Source organism: Oreochromis niloticus, linkage group LG7 (assembly GCF_001858045.2).
Source record: "Oreochromis niloticus isolate F11D_XX linkage group LG7, O_niloticus_UMD_NMBU, whole genome shotgun sequence".
In the NCBI taxonomy this organism is placed as follows: domain Eukaryota; kingdom Metazoa; phylum Chordata; class Actinopteri; order Cichliformes; family Cichlidae; genus Oreochromis; species Oreochromis niloticus.
Window position 1 is genome coordinate 59,162,522 of NC_031972.2, and position 21,321 is coordinate 59,183,842.

The window sequence follows — 21,321 nt, forward strand, 5'->3', positions numbered from 1 at the left end:
CTTTTTTCTCAGCAATTTGTTTTTTTGTGACTTTGGTTGAACAGAAAATGCCTTCTTTGCCCACATTAGAGGCAATTCTCTTACTCTGACAAGTCAAATTGGCAACAAATACATCAAATTCTCACGCACTAAAAGCTGCTGTTGTAACCAGCACCAGACCACAATTAACCTTTTTCCACACATGGACTCGGAGGGAGTGGAAAGTTGTGATCAACACTCAGGAAGACGAATATGTGATACAAAAAATAGTATGCAACAAAACATTCACTGAAGGTCCTCACTCTATGCTATGCACTGTGTTAACTTAAATGCACTTTTATATACATCATTTATATTTACCATTAGCGTTCTTCCCGCAGATGAGGTGCTCATAGTGTTGCAGGACTCCCCACAGCTCCGCGTCATTGTTGACCACCCCCTCCATGGCCTCTGCACTCACCGTGGTGCACCCTGACGCCAAATCAGGCCCTGAATGACCCCTCTCGGCCATCAGCACCCGGGCACCTATCTCCTCCACCAAAGCTTCCATGCATGCAGTTAGGCATATGGCCGCATACTCGTGGATGCGCACGGAGATGCGGGTGTCCACCATCCAGCGGAAGAAGCGTCCCACAGAGAAGGAGAGGCCGCAGCGGGCGGACTTGCCTTTCCTCAATAGTTCACCGGCACTCATGCTGTACAAGGAGATGGCCTTAACTGTAGCAGAGACGCAGTAGTCGGCGAGGGCCCAGCTGAGCACCAACTTCATGGCACTCTGCACTTCGAAGCGTGTGCAGCGGCAGTGCATGACGCTGAGACGCTGAGCCTCTCTGGAAATGCGGATCAGAGCCCTGCGGAGAAGGGTGGACAGCCGCCTCACAGCCTCCGGTGAGAACACAGGTGTAGTCCCCCATTTCATGCTCCCACTCTCGGCCACTTTACGCAGTATTTTGGCCACCTCCTCCTCAGTCCATGGAAACTCTTCCAGTTCAGGTAAGCGTGGACACTTGGAGAAGATGTCCTCTGGGTCTTCTGGAAGGACAGTATTAACCGTGTCCCAGCTGTTGTTTCTGCTATTCATGGAGCCGGAGTAGTACCACCAGTTCCCCCGGTGAGGGGCCGTCATGAATGCCTGGGAGTTTGACTTTGAGGAGGACAGGCTGAGGGATTTGCAAGAGTCCCCCGCCCCGTAGCCCGAGTCCAGAGTTAGGTCCTCCAGGGTTTTCATGTGGGCATTGCTCAAGCCAGCCATTGTCGTCCAACGGCCTTCACAGAGACCTTCTGGAAGAGAGGCGAACCTCCTCAGCGGCTTACCTGCAAAGTCAGAGAAGCAGCTGACGAAACTCCCCGGCGAGCTGGACAAACTGGTTACACAGCGCAACACTTGTCAGACATGCTGTGGAGTTCAGCGTGGGACGGCGAAATACTACAACTCCTTCAGCAGACAAAGTCCCAATAGTTAGAAAGAGTAGACTGAATCAAAACTCTCTCTATTTCATTTACAAAAAAGACAGCCAGGATGACTCAAGTCGCACCCGGCTCACCTTCCCCTGATCTCACCGGGATTTAAACTTTCCTCCTGTAACCTGTCTTTTAAGAGATGAAAACTGTCCTCCCGCGATTTCAATACAGCCAGAGTCGAGTTTACTTATAAAATAGCTCCATGTAGCCGCTCAACAGACGGAAAGTCTTTGTTTTTTGCGTAGATAATTGTGGAAAAGTTCGAATATATATCTCTGCTCTCCTCTCACAGCTCGTCGTCACGTACAGTGTACCGGAGAGACTCGGCTGCAGATGTGCGAGAGGAGGGAGTGCTGCTGAATGACAACACGGAAGCAGCTCAAACACCAATCAGAAGACGCCCGACTCTCACGTCAGCCAATCAGAGCACACTTAAAAGCTTTCCTAAGTTGGAAAACAAAAGTAAACTGAATTTCCCCTGAAAGAGGGAAACCGTAACATGTGTATGACCTACTACTGCATTTGCCCATTATCCAACTATCATAAAATGTTTCTAATATTTTGTGAGAACATTATTTTATAAATATTATTTTGTCAAAAACGAGAGCTCAAAAATACTATTAAATATGATTAAACTATTAAATACCAATTATTGTAACAGTAACAGATACATGGCACATCATCCGGTCCCTAGTTAGTTCTTCACGTTCACTCAGGAGTAGACGGCTTGTTCACTGCATATTAGTCAACTGCACTGTAAGAGAAACAGATACTCTGAGCACCTAGCAATGGTCTAAGACTTATACCATTTGAGGTGGAGTAAAGTTTACTTTAACTGTACGAGGTTTAGGGTTTTCCCCAAAAACTGCATTTTAAAGCTTATTTGGAAGAGGAAGGAAGGCAGAAATACTGCAACAGCTCGAATAATGAGAGATTTTGTACTGGTTAACTAGTCCTGCACTGTACATTCTGCTCATTCAGCACCAGCAGCAGAACTAATAAAAAATAGGCCTGTGACTACCTGCTTCTCATTAGTCTGCGCTCACATAGGCAGGGTGTGTCTCGATTACATAAGGGGTTTAAAGCACAAGACTCACTCTACGTACCTGCTGGACCGCAACAGTGGCTGCAATAAATGTTATCTTGTATATACAGACCCACATGTTACAGGACATATCGTCTGTGTGCTTGAAGTGGAAAAACCCAGTCCTGATATGCACACGCACTCATATCATGCTGTCTGTATTAGTCAGTCATAGAAACTGAAAAGGGAGTTAACATTAAAGTACATGTAAACTCCCCAATTTCTTGCTGTTAGTCAGAGCTTGTCTAAAGCAGAAGACACACGGGACACAGGAGAGGAGATCACAAGGGGTCAAAGCTTGCCTCATCCAGACCTTGTTTAGCTGTGGTGTGGACAGCGCTTACCTCATGGTCTAGAGAGGAAAGCCACAACCGTGTCAGTGATTAAATGTCAGTTCTGCTGGGAATTTTTTAATGTTAGCGTCATGATGTTTCACTTCTCACATATCACTCATATGTGATCACATATCACACTGTGCACACATATGATATGTGATCACAATGTGATATGTGATCAATGCACAATGAGTTCTCTGGATTTATTAGAAACTATTTTTTTTCCTCGGAGGAAGCTTCATCACCTGACTGACGTCATCGTAGCGCACTGAATGTGGTAATGTTTTCCCCGTGACGAATTCATGTGAAATACGCTGGCTGTTTTGTTCATGTAGCTTTCCCAATAACGACTGTGTAGCATATAAATAATAACAAAAAGCTATAATTTGCAAATCCTTCGAACACTATAGTTTACAGAAAATATAGCAATGGAAAAATGTTATACTTATATGTTATACTTATAACATATGTTATACTTACTGTAGTAAGCTTTATTTCTCTGGCAATGAATCACCCTACCTCTGCTCAAAATATTTTGAACAATGTTATTTCAATGTCTCCATTTTACCACTTCGCGGCCCGTGTGGGATGAGCACCACCGTGTGGTCAAAAAAAGAAATAACATTTTTATTTTACTTTTGCAAAGTGTCACTTTTTCTGTATTGAGACCAGAGTACAAAAAAATAAATAAACGCACAACAAAAAAAAAAACCTAAAATATTATCCAGATGTAAGGATAAAAGTTTATTTGCAAAAACAAACAAACAAACAAACAAACAAAAAACGACAAATGAAAATAAAAGTACAATACATTCTTAAAACCTTTTCTCTACAAAACAATTTCACAGAAATTACCTCGGAATGTATACTTGTTTTTTCATTTTTTAAATGTTTCATATATATATATCTGTATATATATATATGTATATATTCTTATATTAATGTGTTTCCTTTATTTTAAATAGTCCCATGTGAATGTAAAATGATGTACAGTGTAGACCTTTTTTTCCCGTAGAGGCAAAAAAGGTCTAGAGGGCATTTTGACAATCATATAGTCAATAACAGATCGTTAGTGTTCATCCATATACATGTCCAGCCAAGAGCCCTCCAGCCACTCTTCCTCAATATAAGTGCCATGTTGCATAAACAGAAGGCATTAGGAGCCCGGCCTCCAGCCAAAATAATGGGAGCAGGTGGGGTCCTGCTGGACTGCAGCTGCCAGTGACTCTTTATCACACCCTCTGTTCCCACTCAGTAGTCATTCTTAATGATTCTCCTTCTAAGTCTATCTCATCAGTGAGCACTCTGTATCACTAAAACCTCAATCAAACCTGTCCTTTCTTTTGAGATAATACAATAAACACAGTGACACTTCTACGATCCTTAAAAGAGAACATTATTTTCCTCTTTTTACAGTATATCTGAATTTACACTGACATTACAGCCTGCTGATAAATACTGTTGTATTTCTGTTTGTCCCGGCCCTCGTCAGTCATTAAAGTAGCTTAAAAACTGCCTGCAGCCAAACCCTGATAAAGGCACACATTTGTGAAACAGCCATGCCTTGCACCACCGTGTCCCACACATGAACTGGTCTGCCTTCTGTTAGCGCTTAAAACAAGCTCAAACAGAAGAGTATCTGTATTTTCAACAGCCAAGCATTCCCTGTCTCTGTGGGATTTTAATACGAGAAATGAAGTTTTAATCCCTCAAATCCAGTATTTAAAATGCAACAATCAGTACCGGAAATGCTCCAAACAATGGCATGATAGTATTAAATCAAATGGCAAATAGCATTTTGTTGTTCTCTCCAAAAAACCCAAAAACCAAACAAACAAGCAAACAAAAAAAAATCTGTCAGTAGATCTGAAATGCTCACAAATTCAGTGTTATTGAACAGGAATAGCATGCCAAATGTAAGCACATGCTTAGTCCAGATAAATAAAAGTCCCTTATTAAAAAAAAAAAAAAAAACCCTCATCACTTAAAACAAAACGAATCAAGTCATAACCATTAGCTTGCATTATTATAAATGCTCTATTTTAAAATTGACATTATAAAATAATATTACAAACAGATACAAACACACAAATTAGCATGACAAGGAAAAGGATAAAGGAAGGAATAAGATAAAGGAGATACAGAAGGAGAAAGAGGGGCAGAAAGGGATGTATCTGTTTGAGAAAGGGCTTTTTCTGAACGGAAAACTTTCTGTGGTTTATAATATCAGATACAAAGAGGAGTTCAGCACCTCAGTCATTCTAGTCAATGATATTTAACAGGTAGAAGTTGATGTACTGCTTTATCAAACAAAGTGTTCCTCTAATTGAGCTACAACCCTGCATCTGAATCATCTGATGAACACGTTGACACACATTCTATTAGGCTCCCGCGTGAGAGCATGTTAGCAAAAAGATCTTAGGTTGTCTTCACATCTCCGTGTTAGAAAAAAAAAGGTGCTTTCTGTCATGGCGACACACCCACACGCCTATATATACATACCCACACATACAAACACACACACACACACACACACACACACACACGCACACATGCTTTCTGCTTTCCAGTCTGTCTGAAAACATTGCACCAAAAAGGACAGAGAAAAGGAGAATAAAAATAACTTCTCTCTGTACAGTAGTTCAGTCAGTGAGGCAAAGTGATGACTCAGGTCCGTCTGCGTAAAAAGCACGCCTCCAAATTTTGAATTTGGATTCAGTTTCCTCGTACAGACAAATACACAACAGGGGCCGAGGAGTCCCTGAAAGGAGCCTGTTTCGAAAAGGCAGAATTCAGGCAGTGAGCGAGCTCCGACAGGTCTCTCTCTCACACACACAGTGGGTCTGCAGGTAGGTTTAGGATCCTCTGACCAACAGGGTGCGCTATCCCTTGGGAGTTTTTTTGTTTTGGGCATTCCACATGCCTCTTTTGGAGTGGTAGTAGTGAAAGAAGTTCCTCAAGCGTAGTCTTTCTACTTCCAAACCATTCTGCAGGACCCTAACGAAGGAGAGAGAGAGAGAGAAGTTTCTTTTTTTTGTCTCAGATCATATTGCAAATACACTTCTATACTAAAAGATAATCCTGCATTTAAGCTGATAACCCTGATTTTCACGTGTTCGTGTATTTCTAAATGAGAATTTGGACATGAACAACATGAACATTAGAATGAAGGTACGCTGTATTTTATTACCTTGAGCATTTAAACAACATGTTGATAGCTGTGTCCTTGCTTTAAATTACTTCTTTTTAGTCAGGTAAGGTCTTTTTTTTTCCAAGTCAGAAAACTGTGTTATTCTGATACCGCATGAATACATAATAATCTTCGGTTTCTTTAGCTCAAGTTTTGAAACTGCTACAGCTAGAATTTTCTCTGCCACAATGCAGATTAAAGGACTAACATTGAAAAATTACAATTTAAAAGATAATTTCCTGATCACTATAAAAATACATCTTTTTAAAGCTTCTTTTGATCTTCCCTTCCTGAGCTGCACTTTCACAGTTAACAAAAACTTTTACAAAACACAAGGACATTTTTTACAACATGCACTGCTTTTAAGGTTAAATTAGATGTTCACTAGTTTGTTCACTCTGTGTCATACATGCTTAGAGAGTGTTTATGTTGCAGAGTTACCTGTCCAACAGTTCCCAATCCTCTCCACCCCAGCGGTCTTTGAATTCTTCTGTGTTCATCCCTCCAATTTTATCGAAATCAGATTTATAAATTCCAAACAGGCCAAAGCCGTTTACCTCCCAGTAACCTTAGAGACAAAAGAAAAGCACTGAGTCATACAGCTGATGGTGCAGCAACAGTGATTATGGTAACAGGAATATCTGATGCCTATACATGATTGTACTTCAAAAAGTATATTTACTACACATATAAAATAAAAATCACATATATCACCGTAACTGGGGAATGAGTTTCAGTGCCCCTTCAAACTAAAAGCCTTTGTTAATATGTAACGTGTATTTCTTGTGTGTTACCATCAGGCTCCTGTGGTGAACTACCACAGCCGAGTCTCATGACAATGGGAGCGAAAGCAAGGCGTCCCTCCACGCAGTGCTTTCTGATGCTTTCCAAGATGTTGAGAGGGAAATGGATGTGCAGGTCACACAGGAATACGATGCTGTGACTGTCCTGTGGGAGAAAATGCAAAGAAATGCTGAAGTATGTTTGCTACATCCAAATGATATCAAAGTCCTTCCTTCAACTGGGCAAAAGAAGTGTCTGATTTTTGCGTGTGTAAGCTAGTGCAAGATAAGCGGATGTTCACATACGCTTTACCACTTTTTACATGGGCTTTTAGGATTAACAAGAGCAGAAGCTCTCTTTAGGTCTGTGCTCGGCATGAGTGGGTTGTCGTCACGTCAACAGCCCATAGGTCATTTAGATATGAGTGACAGTCCTGTCATCCCACCATGACAGCACTGACAGTCAACTGACGGATCAACGTCTGTCCAGACTTCCAGCTGCTCCATTCTCCCATGGGTGGGTATGCATGCGTGCGAGACAGAGACAGCCACAGAATGGTGTAAGGGCACATGCACACAAATAACCTGTGAGAGGGAGTGGATGTGACAGCTATGGCATACATATGACAGAGGATATGCGGCTATCTGTCTAAGGAATTCCCTGTCAGCCACAGCTGGACTCTGTGCGAGAGAGCCAAGGAAGGCAGTAGGAGGCTTGGAGATAAGGGCGAGATCCACAGTCCATGACAGACCAACCTTGCTGTGATGCATTCATTATGCATGAGTGTTCTTTCTGCCTGTCCATCAGCCAGTAAAGGTCATGTGGTCAGTGCAAGCGTCTGACCTTCAGTGAGTGGCTTTTGCCTGCCAGCTCACATATTGTCGTCTTCTCTATGTGTGCTTGTTTCACTGACCTCAATAGTGTCCACTCCCATCTGCAGTCCTGCTGAGCGCTCAAAGTTGCCTTCTCTCCTAAGATACTCATATCTGCCAAAACACAAATATATATAAAGCACGGTAGCCTTTAAAATATTAAAAGTCACGGCACACAGCTGCTCGTGTCGCATGCACACACCTTGGCACACTGCTCTCTCGAAGTGCCTGCTCCACGTCCATATCTTCGCTCTCAAAATCCACAATGATGATGCTGAAGTTGTCATCTTTTGTCTGCCGGTGAAGATTTTCCATGTCAGAGATGAACTGCTGCACCCAGCGAGCCTGGTTTTTTACTGAAGAACAGTAATACCAAAGGGAAAAGGATAGCAAGTTGAGAAAACACAGAAAGTATATGCAAATAAATTGTTCATCTGAAGGATGCTGAATCTGCTCTGGATTAACTTTTGACTCACCTGGGACCACAAAGTGTACCATGACATCTTTCCTCCATTGCAGCATGACTGGCTGGCATAGCAGAGGCTTAGCATATGCAGTGCTCCAGGGTGTTGCTGCTGCTCGGCCAGACGACTTGGTGGGAGGAGGAGGAGGCGGTGGGGTGGTGAGGCTGGGAGTGGCAGTGGAGAGGGCCGAAGCCGGTGCTGAGGCAGGGGCAGAGTCTGTGTTCTCTAAACTTTCCTCCCCCTGCTTGCTGCGGTGTAGCAGCAGGTAAATGTATTCTGAAAGGCGTACCACGCTACGTCCTCTCTCCATAAGCTCCAGCTCCACGAGGTACCGGTTCCCTCTTGCCGAGTCACGCCGCTTTTCAACGTTGATAATTCGCAACAGGGTGTAGATCCTAGGGCAGACAGACAGAAAATCTTGAAAATACACAGAGGTTGCAAATATAGAATACAACGTTTTACATCATTGGCACAAGTGGATTAATTATTGTTTGTGTGTACAAACCACTTCAAAAAAGCTGCTTCTCATTATCTGTGGCGCATTGAATTTAGCATGGATGATGAAAATAAAAACAGAGAAGCTACTTCACACAAATAACATCGAGGTTTGCAAGCACTACTGAAGAAAATTGTAATCAGCATACTGAAAACTGAGAGCAAGACTTCAAAGCACCAGGACATGACCAATATGTTGCAGCAAAATTACCTTTTGCTTTATATAACGATTAGCATAAGTACCACATCTAAAATAACAAGGATGCAGGGAAACATAGGCCTTCTCCGTTTTTTTTCATTTTGCCATGCTTACCCCCCATTGCGCTCATTGAGTTTCTCCATGTACTGTGCCAGCACGTCCACCACCTCGCTCTCTGCTAGCTGCAGGTTCCCAGACACATTACAGCGCAAGTCATTCCAGTCAGAGCGCAGAAGCTCAAAGTCCATCGGATTGACTGAGAAAGTCCTCTGCCAGTTAATGCTCTCCTCTGCCCAACCTGGCCGAGCCTCCACCTCCTCGTAGCTGTAATCTGACATTTCACCCTCCTCTGGCTCTGGCTCGGGGTCAGGGTCGGCATCGGGATCAGGATTAGAGTGGTTTGTATCTTGGTCGATATCTGGAGGGTTGGGGTCTGGCTGCTGCTGGGACTCTGTAATCTCTGAGGTCCGCAGGTAAGAAGTAACCCGTGATTGACCTTGGATTGTGTTGTCTGTAAAGTTAAACCTTGGTGGGGTAACAGAGGGATGAGGGGGACCGCGGTGAGAGGACGGTTGGATTAGGTGGTCTTCTTTACTGGGTGGGTCAGCCATGATAGTAGTCTTTAAATCCCGGGGATCTCCTTTGCTTTTGCTTTTCTCTGGCTGTTTTGCCCCTGCTGCCTTGTTAGAAGACTTTAGCACACTTTCATTGTGTGTGTTGGTGCTTCCATTGTGAGGAGAAGCCTTACCTTCTTTTATAGGGGGGTTAGGCCAGAGCTGAGGTGCACTAATCAGACTCCTACTTCCTGTTACGCCTCCCCCACCACGTCTCCTGGCACCCAGGTTTACCAGCCTGGTGGTCTTTCCAGTCTGATACAAAAAGACTCCTGGGAAAACTTCTCTAGGGTGGCGAGATGCCCTCTCCTCCCTCCTCTCTCGCCGCTGCTCCCTCTCCTTCTCTCTCTCCCTTGCAGGCTTGGGCCTGGTGATGTAGATCTTGTTCTCCTCCCTCTTCTCTTTTTTGCTCCCGGGAAGCCTATCATGGAGGTTGTTGCCATGTGCAGAGTTGCTGAGGATCTGCCTGGCTCGGCTAGCAAGGGCAGAGAGGGACGACTTTTGGGGAAAGAGAAGAGAAGACTTGCTGAGTTTAGTCCGTGTGTCAACTCCGCTGTCTTCTCCGCCACCTGTTCCTCCGCCTTTCCTGGCAGGGTGTAGTTCTGCAGAATCAGTGTGGACCCAGGACAGAGAGCGACCCCTAACCACACTTTCGATATCAGGCTGAAGAACCCTTGCTTCGATGTTTTCAAGTCTCTTCCCCGTGTCCTTTCTCATATTCTCCCTTGTATGATCTCTCCCCCAGTCTCTGTCCAAATCCCTATCCATCTGTCTGTCTCTGCGAGGAAAACGCCTCCTTTCTCTGTGCTGTATGATACTGTTGACTGGGCCCTCATCTTCTTCATCATTAGGATCCTCCTTCTCTTTCTCCTTGTCTCGGCCAGCTGGTGTGGGCTCAGACTTTGATTGCCGATAGGAGGGATTTGAAGTATGGCTGGTCTGGCTTGGATAAGAGGGCTTCTTAGGTGACTGTGTGCCAACAATCTCTGCCTCATCCTCTGCATCTACCACCTCCTCCTCCTCTAGGAAATCTGGGGACACGAGAGAGACTTAAAGTTGAATGAGAGTCTGTACGTGTGCGGGTGGGTGCATGTGTTTGCTCATTATTAGTTACCATCTGGGTTCGGGAAGAAGAACGGCCTGTCATCTTCTTCCTCATCCATCTTCATATATTTGTAGAAACCAAACCTGGCAGACAAAACAAGAGGCAGCACAGGCACACACACACATGGCCACATGCATTAACAGAAGGTTGAAGTTTCAATGTGCCTTGCAGCATAATAAACTTAATCTCTTAGTGAGGGGTCACATGAATCACTGCCATCAGATTCACAGACACTTGAACACTTATTCTGCATAATCGGTGTACGCGCTCATATATACAAGACAAAGACAAATGTTCCCATACCTCCCTAAGAGATAAAAGCAATAATGCCCTTACTTCTCCAGGTAGATAGGGGACTCTCTGTAGAAACACTTGTTCTCTCGCTCCATGTGGGTGAGGCGCGTGAAGTCATTAGGGTAGACGAAAGACAGATAGACCTGATAAACAGTGACATGTCAATCAAAAATGCAATCACCCCAAAAAACACTGACAGGAGGAAAAGTTACGTTAAACTGTGCGCACTTTGTGACAGTGTTTAATTAAAACCAGTCACTTTATATAATGCTGCATTTTGTTAAGGTCATTCTTGTCTAATCTGAAATGGATTTGCTGTGTAACTTGTGTCTCTCATATCAGTTATCGTTCATCTTTGCAGATGTTGCAGTAACCTGTGCTGCCCTAAAGGGGGAAGCAGTGCTCAACACTGTCCACAGCTTACTTTGTTCATGCTGTGCCTGACACAAAGGGAGAGAGGCAGTGGCGATATCCAAATCAGCACAGATGTAGCTTCTCTGTTTCTCTGTTCACTGTGCAGTTGATCGGGATACACTGGGAATACTTTTTAAGGGCCACTACCATATCTGGTCACATTTCTGATGACCCCACTAGTCTACTTTTAGCAACAGCTGACTGTCGAAAAATAAAAGCTGATTCGAACAAAAACATCACTCTTTTGTGACCCAGATGGAAATTGACTTACGAACTGCAGGCCCTGGTATCTGGCAATGGGGAAATCTTTGACTACATAGGTTGGAGAGTAAAGACAGGCCGGAAGAACGTTTTCCAGTCGAGAGGGGTCAATCATAGGGGCTGAGGAGAGACAGAGAGTGACAGAAAGAGGAAGAGGCAGGCAGTTATTTAACAACTAGGCCAAACCAACGTGTGTATAGAACACTTAAATAAATAAATAAAAATCTAAGAGTCAGATAGGTGAGCGATGAAAAAAGCAGGAAAATCCAGAAAAAAACAGAACAGCCTACTGGATGAAATTATAGTCTGAATACAGCTGCACACAATCGAGCCAGACAATCAAGCATTTAGAGAAAACGACAGGCCAGAAAATCAGGATGAAGACAGAAAAAGAGGACAGCCTGAAATGATGAATGGCAGATTTACTGCTATAGAAGGTGTCCCTGGGATCCGGCTTCAGCATATCAGCTCCATGCAGGATGGTACGGCCTCCCTCCAGACCCTGAGGCTGTGACTCCTTTGGGAGACGGATGTGACTGGCCAAGGTCTGAGGGATGTGGTCCACACTGTTCATCTTCAGATTGGACTCATCTGGAAAAAAAAGCAGTGAAGAGACATTAAGTAAGAGTCAGCGGAAAAGAGGAAGATTCTTTATCTCATTTCCTTTTTTATGCTCTTAACAATGGACAAATTTGATATTTAATGTTTAAAAGAAGATATGATTTGTGTCACAATTACAGCAAAATCGCTGCCATCTATGACGAGGTGGCGACTGAGGAAGGAAGAGACAGAAGGAGAAGCAGAGGAGAGATGCACAAAGGAAGCAGAGGAAGAGGAGGAGAACACTAACAAAAGCTGAAGTGAAGGATCAGAAAAAAGTTGAAGCAAACAAAAGCAGAACAGAGCCGAGTCATAATTATACCAATCGATAACAGGGTAGGAGGAGCGCGCACGCGTGATTAATGGCATGTCAGTGGCAATGCCTGATGGGAGAAGTGCTTTATAATTAACAGGGTGGTCAGCATAATTTTTATCCTCAGGAGGGTGGATTGTGTCCACCATCCTTTTTTTTTTCCAAACAATAAGATATCTGTTGATCACATTGCTGGTTTTTACCACACGCAAGTCTTGCAAATGCTGACTAATGGGCTCGTTGATCAGCAAAACAATGGAACCCCTTTTTCTTTCTTTTGAAAAATTTGCATCATTTTTCATATATGTGTATTATCATCAAAACCACGGCATTCATTTATGTGCAGCAGAGATATTGAGATGGATCTTTGCAACAAAAGCAAAGGAAACCAAAGAAATGCTTGTTTAACTTTTATAAGAACTAAGTTGACTGCATCTTTGGTGTATTTTCACTTAAATTATAAAACATAATCTTTGGCATTATTACACAAACGAAGCTTCAAATTCGGTTCGTGCCAGTAAGAAAAAAATACTGAAACTGTAGACGGAAAAACACTCGCATGAGCAGAGGCAAGCGTGGCACAATGAAAGACATAAAAAATAGCTTGCGATAGTTTTTCAGGTAAATAAGAAAATATCTCTAAATATATGTGCAAGTATTACACTTATAAAATGTGACACTGATTGCAGAATCAAAGTGCTATGACTTTAACTGGTGTCCCAGAGCAAAGAGATGCATGTTTTTGCTCAAACAGGAAGGATTATTAAATAATTTCCAGAGTGAGTGACTGGAAAAAACAACTGAGGGAGGCAGAGTGACATAAGGGAGGAGAAGGGATGGATGGGTGGAGGACGGGAGACAGATGAGGAGATGGTAATGCTCGAATCCAGCAGGTGACCTCATATATGGTACGAGGCTTCATTCCTCTCTGTCACAGCTTGTCATAAACAAGAAGACAGGATTTGGCATGGATCCACATAACACTGCAGCTTTGCCCAAGATGACAACTCCACACATCATTTTCTGTGCAGTTGGCATTTCCCCCTGTTAACGATGCTGAATCTTTGTGACACATTACTATTCTTGGAGCTATAAAGGTTAGACATCTACTCTGGAGATGGTGTTCTCATTTCTGCTAAGAATGACACCTATGGAAGAAAATAGATCATCTATTAGATCCTGAAACTTCTCTTTAGCCGCACGTAGGGAATACATGCTGTGTTCTCAAACTGACATCTGCAGTGAACCCACAGAAGAACATTTTGGTTTAAAAAGGTTGTTCTATGGCATGGTTGAGCCTTTCTTTTTGGCAAGCTCTCAGCTGAGGATTTTCAGCAGATTTTCTATTAACAAAGTCCAGTGTGTAAATACCAATAAATACAAAAAATTAATCATGAAATTATTAGATTCCACGACAAGATGACACAAATTTGATGAATTGCTCTTACCTGTGTAGAGGGAGATGTAGGCCGAGTCTATCACTTCATATTTCAGACCAGGCAGGAATGGACGCCACTGTGTGTGAGAGCAGAGAGTGAGAGAAAAGGGATTGAGCGAGAAAACTAAATGCCAACATGTTCAAAGTATACGGCAGGCAGAAATCGTCCATCACTGTTTGCTGCCTGAGCTGTGACACTGTGTTATTGATCTTAACAACATCACAGGATCGATCTGAAGCAGGGTTTTTGTATAAACACACATAGTTGGAGACAGAAGAGGAAACGGAATAAAGAATGTAGGACATATACATCCTTAGAAAAGGTGTAAACAAGGAAACAAGAGGAAAACAACAAACAAAGAAAATAGACCATGAACAAAGAGACAACATGGCCGTATGGATAAGACGGGGATGAGTAGGTGTAGAAAAACGATGTAGTAATGACCTGAAAACAGCAGCGAGAGAGAGAAATAAAAAGGGGATGAGAAAGAGACGAGAGGCAAGCTACAATTCTTTTAAATAGATTTCACAATTACCTCGTCACTTCTAGTTACCAAGGATATAATCACAGGAGACAGGTCATTTTCCAACCCTCAGCTTGAGAATACAAATATAAACACCCTCCTCAGGCTTATGCAAATGCCCCCAGTGTATGCACGGCACAAAAACATGCACACTGTTTTGGATTTTATGGCATTTTATCACAAATGAAGCTCTGAGTGTAGCACCAAATTTTAAAATTAGAAAGGCATTTACAAGCTCTACAGTGCTGTGAAACATTGTTTCTCCCCCTTCCGTATTTTTTCCTTTTTTTCTGGCTATTAGTCACATATTAGGGAAAAATAACCCGGATAAATAAAAACTCAGCTTTTAAATTAAGTTGGTTCCTAGAACCTGGATGTTGACGTATCCTTGGGCAGGATGCAGAACCCCAAGTTGCCTCCGAGAGCGTGAAAGTTAAAAGTGCTTAGGCATAGAAAAAAAAAGCATTCGTGTGAATGAGATTTGGAGTAAGAAAGCACTTCGAGTGCTCAAATTGAGTAGAAAAGTGCATATAAGTACCAGTCCATTTACCATTTATCACTTTAACCTAATAACTGGTTCTGCCACCTTGGGCAGCAAGAACTGCAAGCGTCAAGCATTTCCGATAATTACCGATGAGTCTTTCACAAGACTGTGGAGAAGTTTTCGGCCCACTCTCCTTTGTAGAAGTGTTTTCATTCAGACACACTAGAGGGTTGAATATTTTTTTTCCCTTAAAACATAAAATCATCATTTCAAAACAGCACTTTGTATTTCTAAAATATGTTGTTGTTGATGATGTTGATGAAACTTTTAAATGTGACATATATACAAAAAGTACGAAATCAGAAAGGCGGCAAATGCTTTTTCACAGCACTGTATACTGTATGCAAATGATACACGCCAATAAAGCATTGTTTCAGAAGGACACATACCCGCAGGAATGCATGTTGTGTATTAAAGAACAATAAATAAGGACGCAGGGTAACATCATGCAGAAAAGCACCAGGGGGTGGCCCAGCAGGCCAGCAAAGGCTTCACTATCTTGCTGTCATTTCAGGGCGATTGTCTTCAAGGTCAAGCCAGAAGGCTGCCACAACCCAACTCCAGGAGGGAAAAAAAAAAAAAGTGGACACCACATATTCAACCTTTCTGTTATTCTTACACGCCCTCATTCAAACACACAGCAAAACTCAAGTGAGTGATCATCCATTCAACACTAAAAAATACATAAATCAATCCTATTTCAAGGTTTACTTTCCTTTTCACATTACTTTTAATCACATGTCACAGTCTTATTTTGGAGCTCTTTTTCTGCGTCACGCCACTTTGTTTCACTGTAGGCTGTAACCGCGTAGCTGCATTTCTGGAATGTATAATGAAAAACAACACAAAAAAAAGAGACCTGTTTGTTTTCGCCAAAGAAATGCAATTCAAAATGGCTCAGCTTTACAGGTCAAAGCTGCAAGCGAAAGATGTTGTGAAATTTAAAATGAGAGACAATGACAGTTGATGCTTTGACTTGTGGCTTGGAGCGTGTTTCAGCAGTGCGTTTAGGAAGAATGTCAACACAACCCTTTCCAGAGCTCAGTGGAGCACAGCACCGCTGATGTGTCGTCAGCCTTAAGTGAAGATGAGGCACACAACACTTGTGCCCCTGCAGGGCCCATTTTCTAAATATGTGAACTTTTGTTCATTGGCTGACCTCATATATTTGCTAATGAATTCCTCCACCCCAGCGAGTGTGCGTGTGCATGTGTGGAGACACACAGCATCTTTTATGAAAGCGTAAATGTAGTGTATCTTGTGTGTACAAGTGTTTACTTTAAAACACCTTTGACAGGAAACAGTAGGAAAAAGCAGAGGTGCGCTCACTAGCCCTGCAAGTTCAAAAGAAAGGGGGGAGGGGGGAATCAATATCCAAGGGGAAATAATAAAAAGTACCAACAGTGGAAACAAAATGACAATGAACAACAGGCAGTGCCGTTTCACACAGGCTAGACCACCGACTGATATATAAAGGTTTGATTCTGTTTTCAATCTGATGATCAAAAGAGGGTTTTAATCCTTCTTAGTGTATGGTTTGATACCAAACCGAATAACACACACACACAGAATGTGTGAGATGCATTGTCATCAAGCTTTTGTTATTTGTTTTTATCATTCAATGATTAGGAGTTTATTGCTTCTGAGAAGACTGACTGCTGGCTGCTGTATTTGTTACCTTAATTCAATCAGTTGCACCAGAGCCTAACGCTCTATCGATAAAAAGTTGTTTTGTTAATGTGACACATAAGTAGAAATGACATAATGAAAATAACTGACCGCTTCAAGTTTACATACAAACCACTTGAGATTTGTGGTCAAATAAAATAAACAGAAATTAAGCACTTTATTTGTTTGATTTATTCTTGGGAATAATGAGTTTTATGCTAGTACTAGCTCACCTTGGTACATTTAAAAGGTTGTCAATTTCCATTTGTTCGACTGAGGACAGAGAGGTTCATTGTGTTCTTTGTACACCTTGTCTCTCGTTTCCTCCGTGTCGTACACAGCAGAACAAGACAGATGTTAACAAGCCTGATGAAGCCAGCCTAAGGAGAAAAGCCAAGAAGAGACCGGGACTACTCTGATGTTATTTGCAACCCCAATTCTAAAAAAGTTGGAATGATGTGTAAAATAAACACAGAATGTAATAATTTGCAAATCTCATGAACCCATATATCATTCACAACAAACACAGAAAGAATATGAAATTTTTAAGATAAGGAAATGTAGCTCATTTAAATTTGATAGTGGCAACATATCTCAAAAAAATTGATTACTATTATGTTTAATCCCCTTTTCTGTTAACAGCAGTTTGTAAACATCTGGGAACTTAGCAGACAAGTTTGCTGGACTGTTGGAGGACGAATGATATCCCATTCTTTTCGCTGTGCAGCAGTCCCGGGTCTTCTTTGTCATATTTTTCATTTCATGGTATGTCAAATCATTTCATTTGGGGAAAAGTCTGGACTGCATGCAAAGCAAGTTCGGCAATCATCTACAACAAAGCCATTCTCTTGTACTAGTTGGACTATTCAGTTTAGCAATGTCTTGCTGAAATATGCAAGGACTTCCCTAAAAAAAGACGCAATTTTGATGGGAGTACATGCTGCTCTAAAACCTGTATAGAACTTTCAGCACTGATGGTGTCCTAACCAGATGTGCAAGTTGCCAGTTCGATAGGTACTAACACAGGCTTTTTAAGTGGTTGCTGATAACAACTCCTCTTTAGTCAAGGAAGATGTAACGATCATGTTTTCAAAAAAGAATTTCAATTCATTTGACATTTTAAGTAAGCTTTACATGATGGAGCTTTAACCAGCATTGGTGGATGGCACAGTGAATTCGCTCACAGACAGTGATTTCTGGAAGTGACCCTGAGCCCACGCAGTGATTTCCACAACAGGATCATGGCTGTTTTTAATGCAGTGCTGCCTGATGGCCTGAAGATCACAGGGCCCGACATCCCATATTGATTTTCGGCCTTGTCCCTTGTGCAGTGAGATTTTTCAGTTTCTCCTTATCCTTTGATGTTATTATGTACTGCAGAAGATGAGACATTCAAAGTCTTTGCAATTTTATATCAAGGAACATTATCTTGAAGTTGGCACAGTGTTTTGCAGACTGGTGATCCTCAGGCCCATCTATAGTACTAACTCTGCCTCTCTAAGATACTATTTTATAGCCTAACATGTTGCTGACCTGTTGCCAATTAACATAATGATCTGGAAAATGTTCCTCCAGCTGTTTCTTTTGAGCACAGTTTCCTTTTCCAGCTTTCAGTTGCCCCTTGTTCAAGACCTGGGTGTGTGTACACATGTTTCTGTCATCAAACTCCAAATGAGCTAACATTTTTCATGAAGTAATAAAATGTCTCAGTTTAAACATCTGATATGTTTTCTATATTCTATTGTAAATAAAATATCGGTTTATGAGACTTGCAAATCTTAGCTCCACCAAGGATTGAATGTTTTTGGTAGAATTTGTATTCATAGGCATCATTCTGCCTATAAATACGATAGCTCGAAAAGTTTTAAATATATTCTGATAAAACTTTGTAGAGGTGTAGAATGGGGTCACATAAACAATCCATGAAAATTTGGTTTACATCTGCCAAGGTCTTCAAGATCAACTCAATGATTTATTGGTTGAAAATTGATTAATAACCTTATAACTTAAACATTAAAAGAAATGTGGTGTGTACTGTCAACATATAAAAAGCACCATATAAAGATTTTAAATGTCATGCCACATTAAACCTCTAAACTCTTCTTTGAGTTCAATAGATTGATCTGAAGGTCAAAGTGATATTAATGCTATTTAAAACTAAAATTCTTATAATTATTCTGATGTAATATAATACACTAAAGTTATTCATATCCAATTATTTACAGATCAATGCCTATTAAACATTACTACTTCTACATAATATTTGTGTAATTAAAGTAAGCACCTGTCATCCCACCATGCAATTTTTGTCATGCAATTTTAAATAATTACTTGTTGACTAAATATATACAAATTACCTAATATAATGTAACATGAGAGGTGACGATAAATATAACATACATTGATTGCTGTCCAAGTTGAACTGTCAGACAGAAAGCACTGAGAAATGGCTCAAGGCTAGAACAGAGATAGAGGATGGTAAATAATATATTATCTTAGGAAGGCTTGTTTGTTTTTATGTGTCCTTTGTTAACTGCCCAGGGTTATAATTTAATCATAAATGGATGGAGAAAGAGAGAGACGAAAGCAGCTCAAGAAAAAGACTGTGTTAAGCAGGCCCTATTATATCCATTAGGAAAATAGCTCTGAAATCACACTGTGCATTCTTTTCAGGTTCTTATATAGTACGAGAAAGCTTGGTTTTTATTACTGAAGTAAAAGAAACAGACGTAATTCTTCCTATTAGGACGATAATTAATGTGTAAATACTTACGCTATTGTGTACTCCACACACATGGAGAGATGCCAAACTGCCTTTCACTGTTCTTGTAACAGTGACAATAAAAAGCTATTCTCTTCTATTCTAATAAATCTGACAAACCATTTGTTACGATTCATTAAGAGTTTGAATGAAAGCCAGAACAAAGCACAGGTGCTTTCATTGACCTGACTGTGTTTCTGTTGCCAGACAACTGTTTGGCCATAGCAACTACGACTTCACTGAGACTGACAGGCTGCTAACAAGCCAAAAAAATGATAATATGGATACGAATACAAGTCTCATGGAAGTGTATTAAATAGTGGAGGTTTCATTTTTTTGTTACACTTAACGTGACTTTTAAACAAATGTATTTCATTTTTAAACATATTTTGTGTCTACACCACATTTTTTAGGTTGCCTGGAGTAGCCTTCATAATTTCCTGTAAATGTTTTAAATGTTAACAATGAAATCAATGTTTAAGATCTAATTTTAATAATGATACAAGTACTTTGGAAGCAGAGGGATTATATGTGAGGTGAAAGAAAAGGCAAGGAAATATTTCCTATACTGATGAGATGCAAGAAAAGTTGCTTTGGTCAGAAGAGAGACAAAGTGTGAATTTTAACACTGGCAGTAATTGAAAGTACTGTGGAGCTGTGGTGCTGCCCATTGACAAGCGCCTGGCAGCAGAGCATCAAGGAGAGACTCCTGACAGGCTCTGAACAAATATCTCCCCAACAGTGCATAGCAGAAACAAAGGACTGCTGGTGTTTTGATGCTTTGCTGATACTGTTGCAGAAACTTCATAAAATGAAAGCTGACCAGGATGCAGACAGCCAAAAAACTAACTAAAACACTAAAAACCATGAAAACAAAGATTTAAGTCCATGAATGATTATACTCTTATTTCAATTGACAAGTAAACAGAGCTAAACATTTACATTCTAGAGGATAAATGCCACTTTCCATTCCCAGTCAGTGACACGAAAACAGTGGCTTGTTTTTCCACGTCATATCATCTTGTTTTGCCTGGGGATGAAGGGACAACATTCAAAGGGAGATGAAGAGGTGGATACAGAGACGGGGTGTTTGATTTTCTCTGTTAAATTATACATTAACCAAAGTCTCTTAGACCAGACATTTCAAATAGACAAATGAGTCCAATATCCATAGCAATTACGGGGATGTTGTAGTGATTGTGTCTACAGCGATTCACTGTGTGCTCTGAGGGGAAACTAGTTAGTCACACTAAAAATCACACAGGTTTCAAATTAAAGCAAATGTACATGACAAAAATTTCCAGCCTCTTGTTCACACTGCAGCTACATAAAGAAAAATGAAGAAAAATGAGCGTGCAGGTAATTTGGATTAAAAATGTTTTCTAGAAAAGATAACCAAAGCAATGAAGTGCCAGACATAAATGACTCAAAGAGCACAACAAGTGTGAAAACTCTGAACTAATCAAATAGTTACATACAAATGAAAAACAATCTGTTTCTAAACAGAATTATGATACATAAAATGGAATATATATATTTTTTTATTCAGCTTGCACAATGTTTGTTTAAAACCTACGCAGGGAAGGGAACAGGCAGAAAGAAGTTTAAAACTTTCTGTCAGTGTACTCAGTGTTGATCATTTTGTCATTGTTTAGTTTCCATGCCTGTTTCCTGTTTTATTGTGTCAGGCATCTGTCTGTGTGCATTAGCTTTAGTTCTACTTCCTCTGTTTCATTAGTTAGATTTATCCCAGCTGTGTTCTCACCTGTTTCCAGTCATCCCCATTATCCAGTCTATTTAAGCCCTCAGTTTCTCTCAGCCCTCTATCTCGTCATTGTCTCCTGTCTAGTTCAGTCATTCATGTTAAGTTCATCCAGTCTTATAATAAACACTGTGCATTTTCTCGGTCTGTCTGCGAGTCCT

The 21,321-nt window shown here is 41.2% G+C and overlaps 2 protein-coding genes and 1 long non-coding RNA gene across 3 annotated transcripts in view; 1 reads left to right on the top strand and 2 right to left on the bottom strand.

Annotated features, from left to right (window-relative positions):
- abtb2b (ankyrin repeat and BTB (POZ) domain containing 2b) overlaps positions 1-1,231 on the bottom strand; it is a 39,467-nt gene extending 38,236 nt beyond the window's left edge. Inside the window, exon 1 of the mRNA XM_003440384.4 lies at positions 340-1,231. Coding sequence (XP_003440432.1) covers positions 340-1,231 — 892 coding nt within the window. The remainder of the gene's footprint in view (positions 1-339) is intronic.
- LOC112847585 (uncharacterized) lies at positions 733-2,475 on the top strand. Its single transcript, XR_003221218.1, has 2 exons — positions 733-867; positions 1,733-2,475. It is a non-coding gene; the product is annotated as an uncharacterized LOC112847585 (long non-coding RNA).
- Positions 2,476-3,582: 1,107 nt separating this feature from the next.
- Positions 3,583-21,321, bottom strand: part of b4galnt4a (beta-1,4-N-acetyl-galactosaminyl transferase 4a) — a 149,399-nt gene continuing 131,660 nt past the window's right edge. Inside the window, exons 9-20 of the mRNA XM_005471011.4 lie at positions 13,912-13,978; positions 11,977-12,141; positions 11,561-11,670; positions 10,918-11,018; positions 10,591-10,664; positions 8,977-10,507; positions 8,181-8,563; positions 7,907-8,060; positions 7,746-7,818; positions 6,844-6,997; positions 6,491-6,617; positions 3,583-5,856 (exon numbers count right to left, since the gene is read on the bottom strand). Of these exons, the coding sequence (XP_005471068.1) occupies positions 5,742-5,856; positions 6,491-6,617; positions 6,844-6,997; positions 7,746-7,818; positions 7,907-8,060; positions 8,181-8,563; positions 8,977-10,507; positions 10,591-10,664; positions 10,918-11,018; positions 11,561-11,670; positions 11,977-12,141; positions 13,912-13,978 (3,054 nt within the window). The 3' untranslated portion in view covers positions 3,583-5,741. The remainder of the gene's footprint in view (positions 5,857-6,490; positions 6,618-6,843; positions 6,998-7,745; positions 7,819-7,906; positions 8,061-8,180; positions 8,564-8,976; positions 10,508-10,590; positions 10,665-10,917; positions 11,019-11,560; positions 11,671-11,976; positions 12,142-13,911; positions 13,979-21,321) is intronic.